Below are 3,537 nucleotides of genomic sequence, written 5' to 3' on the forward strand. Positions count from 1 at the left end.
AAAACGAAAACCTTTGATAACTTTTAATCTCCAATTCCTTAACTGCATAATGACCGAGTCTGAAGGCGATATCACTGTGGTTCTTTGAAAATGGCCTAGGGTCCTGAGATAAAAAGTTTCTACGAAGTGTATGATAGGAAAAGAAAAGCCTCAGAAGAGGCAGATATATCCCAGAATGCTTTGTGCGGAGAGCTCTCCTCACAAAGCATTATGGGATTTGCTGTTACAGCGGCCCACTGTCACTATAGGCTGCCGCTACCCGACAGATACGAATATTAACAAAGATGGCGCAGGTACCACGCAGTGGTCTGTCCAAAAAGGTACGTTGATGGAATTCACTATACAGTATAGTGTCTGCTCTTTATAGTGATTGAGGGATTTAGGCGGATGGTTGGGCACAGTGAGCTTGTATGAGCTATGAGAACAGCAACTTTTAAACAAAGCGTTCACAAGGAGAAATGTATGAGGTGCCCCCAGGGACATAAATCAGAATTAACTTGCATATACACATATCAAATTTAACTCTTCTATATAATATACTGATACACGTGCATAAACACTAGTGAAAAGCTGTCACATAAACTAGTGTATAACCTACTGAAAACCTCACACAAACACTAGTAAAAAGCTCTCACATAAACTTCTCAGCTTTGTGGAGAATGTTAATATGGGGACTGAAGCAGGTTAATGAAATTCCATTTTTGAAGTGGAAAACTCAGACCTTCCCATATTTCAGGTTTAGAAATCTTAGAGTTTTTAGTAAACCCGCTTTGTGAAACGGACCTCAGGTGAGTGAATACTGCAGAGTATCTTAGTCTGCTGGGAGGGATGGGTCTAAAACAGCTGGCTGCAGAACAACTCGGTAGCTTGAAGTTGTCTCAGTGTTTCCTATAATGAATAATGATAGTTATCCATTTGTTATCACTCATTGTGTTATTGCTTATATTCAAAACATCTTCTTCTTGGTTCAAGTACAACTTGCAGCCTTCGCGAAGGAAAAACTCTGTAACCCCTAAAAGAGACATATTCACTGTGTATTTACAGAGTCATTTGGTAATAAAGTCAAAGGGATATGTTTTGTAAACCACTTTCAAATGTTTATGGCCTTTTTCGGAAATGCAATGAAAGGGCAGTGTGTGGCAGCAGTTAGACTGTGCTGCTGTGACTTGACATTTTGTGGGATGAGTCACTTTGAAAACGTACTGGAGTACTCTTCTCCCCGGGCCTGGACAGTGGGGGTGAATTAAGCCAGAAGATGAGAGGGACAGAATATTCTGAGAGTTTGGGAAGAGGTGGTGCAGAGGTGGATGAAGGTTCATCTGGAGAGAAGCTGGGCTGAAGTCAAATTAAGGGGATCTTGAAATACGACTGGCTGCGGTCCCAATGTTGACCGGCTTAACCTGAATGAATGACATCAGCAGGTGATCCATTTGAGGCTGATAATAGTCTTCAACATGGAATTTTAGCTTATGTTTTATGTCTATGAGGGAAAGGTTTTGAGAAGAAAATAGGAATTTGTAGAATCTAAATGCATTAATTTGCATATTGAGCATCACAGCAGCAATAAAAAAAAATCTTGATGTACAGGTTGTATGTAGGAAACAAAAACTGTAAATTCTGTTTTACAATTAGAGAAATTTACACTTACTTCCTTGCTAACGAAGATCAAATAGTATAAAACTCAAAGCAGAAGCATATTTACACAATTTATACTCTGTGATACTTAAAAGAAAGGAGGAAGAGTAATATTTTCTGCCTCGCTCACCTTTTTCTGCAGATATGTGCAAACTAGGTGTGTCATGATCGCAGCCCCGGTAGCTGATCTGATTACTCACTTCATTCATCTGCTGTTCCCTCCCAGTTCTCTAATTATCAATGATCTCATCCACCCGCTCCCTCTGCTATATATATGGTTCGGTCCAGCTATCAGGGCCAGATCATTGTTTGTGTATTCTTTCTTTTATTTGTGTGTTCCAATTTTCTCTGCGTATTCTTAGTTTATTCGTGTTATGTTTTTGTGTCAGTTATTCACGTTTGTTGAGTGATTACACTGAACAATTTTATTGGTTTCGAGAGTGCAGTATTATCTGTTTATTTTTGCTATTTAAAAATTTAAAGTGTACATTTTCTTTGTTCAATTGTTCTGTTTGATTTTTCAATGTTTTCAATTATGGTGTTTAAATTTTCATGGTCTGGTTTTTAAACTTAATGCTCTTTGCAGAGTTCCAGCATTGATATATACAGGTCTTATTCAATTTTCATAAGTTTCACCTTATTAGAAAGCTTATTTTCAGGATCTGTAAATAATTGAAAACAGCACTGGATAGGCTTGGTTGCTACGGCCTGTGATATATGTAACATTATTTTTCTAAAATAAACAACTTGTAAAACATAAAAATAAAACAAAGCTGTGATAACACAAGGAGAAAGGCGTTGTTTTTGGGAAAGAGTACAAATTTCATCTCGACATTCATTCAAACAGATTTTTTTTAATCTTCAATTTGCTCTTCTTTGTTCCTCTAGGCATCTTTCATTCAAAAAAATGTAACGCACAGTAGACCAGATCCTGTCCTCAGGCTGTGAAAAGAAATACATTTCATTTAAAATTATATAAATTAAAGCCTTCAGTATCAAATTTACTGAAATAACACGTTTGTGATGTTTTTTCTAATCACTACCTACAATTTCATCTCTTTGTTGGTTGAACTTTTTCCTCTCTTCTTCAGAGGAACTTTCTGCACATTTAGAACAAACAGCAATATGTATTATTGATATAATTTAATTTTAAATAATTAATCACATGTCAGATGGCTCATATTTAAATGTAAAATATGAAGAGAGGTTTTTACTTTCTTCTATAAATACCAACATTTCAAGTAGAGTAAAAATTGAATATTGTTCAGTAAAGAACACTTACCTTTGATGATTTGACCTGCTAAGTCGTGACTTTGGTAACAGATCAAAATTACATTTACAGTCAGAGAAAAGGTCATAATGGTTATTGTGATCAGCAGAATCGGAATTTTATAAAGTGGTGTTTGACCTAGAAAAGAGAAAAAAGAAACATGAGCATCTGTAAGCCTTTGAAATATTCACTTATTATTGTGCATATTTCTCAATGTGTGTACATTACCTCCTTCCTTTCTGATTACATTTCCTAATAAGATTTCTCCACATGTAGCCACAGCACAGTAGTAAGTCCCAGGATCAGAGGAGCTGATGTTCTTGGGGAAGTTATAGGTACATTTTCTTCGGGTATTTGGACTTTTCTCACAGTTATTAGCTCTTTTAGTATCAGTGTAGATGATATTTGGATAGGGTCTGTTGGATCCAGCTTTGAACCAGAACATGCTTAGATCTTCTGAACATGAATTGTTCTCTGACTCAGAGAGAACTGAACACTGCAGAGTCTCTGATTCTTGTGGACGTGACGACTCTGAGGCTGTTGACTGCTGAACAACAGTGTAGCTGGATGTCTTCTTTGAGTTTCCTGAAATAATTATAAGGTTATACTTTGAAACTATGATGTTTGATATA

The 3,537-nt window shown here is 36.5% G+C and overlaps 1 protein-coding gene across 1 annotated transcript in view; it reads right to left on the bottom strand.

Annotated features, from left to right (window-relative positions):
* Nucleotides 1-2,172: 2,172 nt before the first annotated feature.
* Nucleotides 2,173-3,537, bottom strand: part of LOC107092917 — a 3,549-nt gene continuing 2,184 nt past the window's right edge. The window contains exons 2-5 of the mRNA XM_015387635.1: nucleotides 3,134-3,490; nucleotides 2,918-3,043; nucleotides 2,683-2,735; nucleotides 2,173-2,577 (exon numbers count right to left, since the gene is read on the bottom strand). Coding sequence (XP_015243121.1) covers nucleotides 2,497-2,577; nucleotides 2,683-2,735; nucleotides 2,918-3,043; nucleotides 3,134-3,490 — 617 coding nt within the window. The 3' untranslated portion in view covers nucleotides 2,173-2,496. The remainder of the gene's footprint in view (nucleotides 2,578-2,682; nucleotides 2,736-2,917; nucleotides 3,044-3,133; nucleotides 3,491-3,537) is intronic.

Source organism: Cyprinodon variegatus, unplaced genomic scaffold (genome assembly GCF_000732505.1).
Source record: "Cyprinodon variegatus isolate N-32 unplaced genomic scaffold, C_variegatus-1.0 Scaffold400, whole genome shotgun sequence".
Taxonomy (NCBI): Eukaryota; Metazoa; Chordata; class Actinopteri; order Cyprinodontiformes; family Cyprinodontidae; genus Cyprinodon; species Cyprinodon variegatus.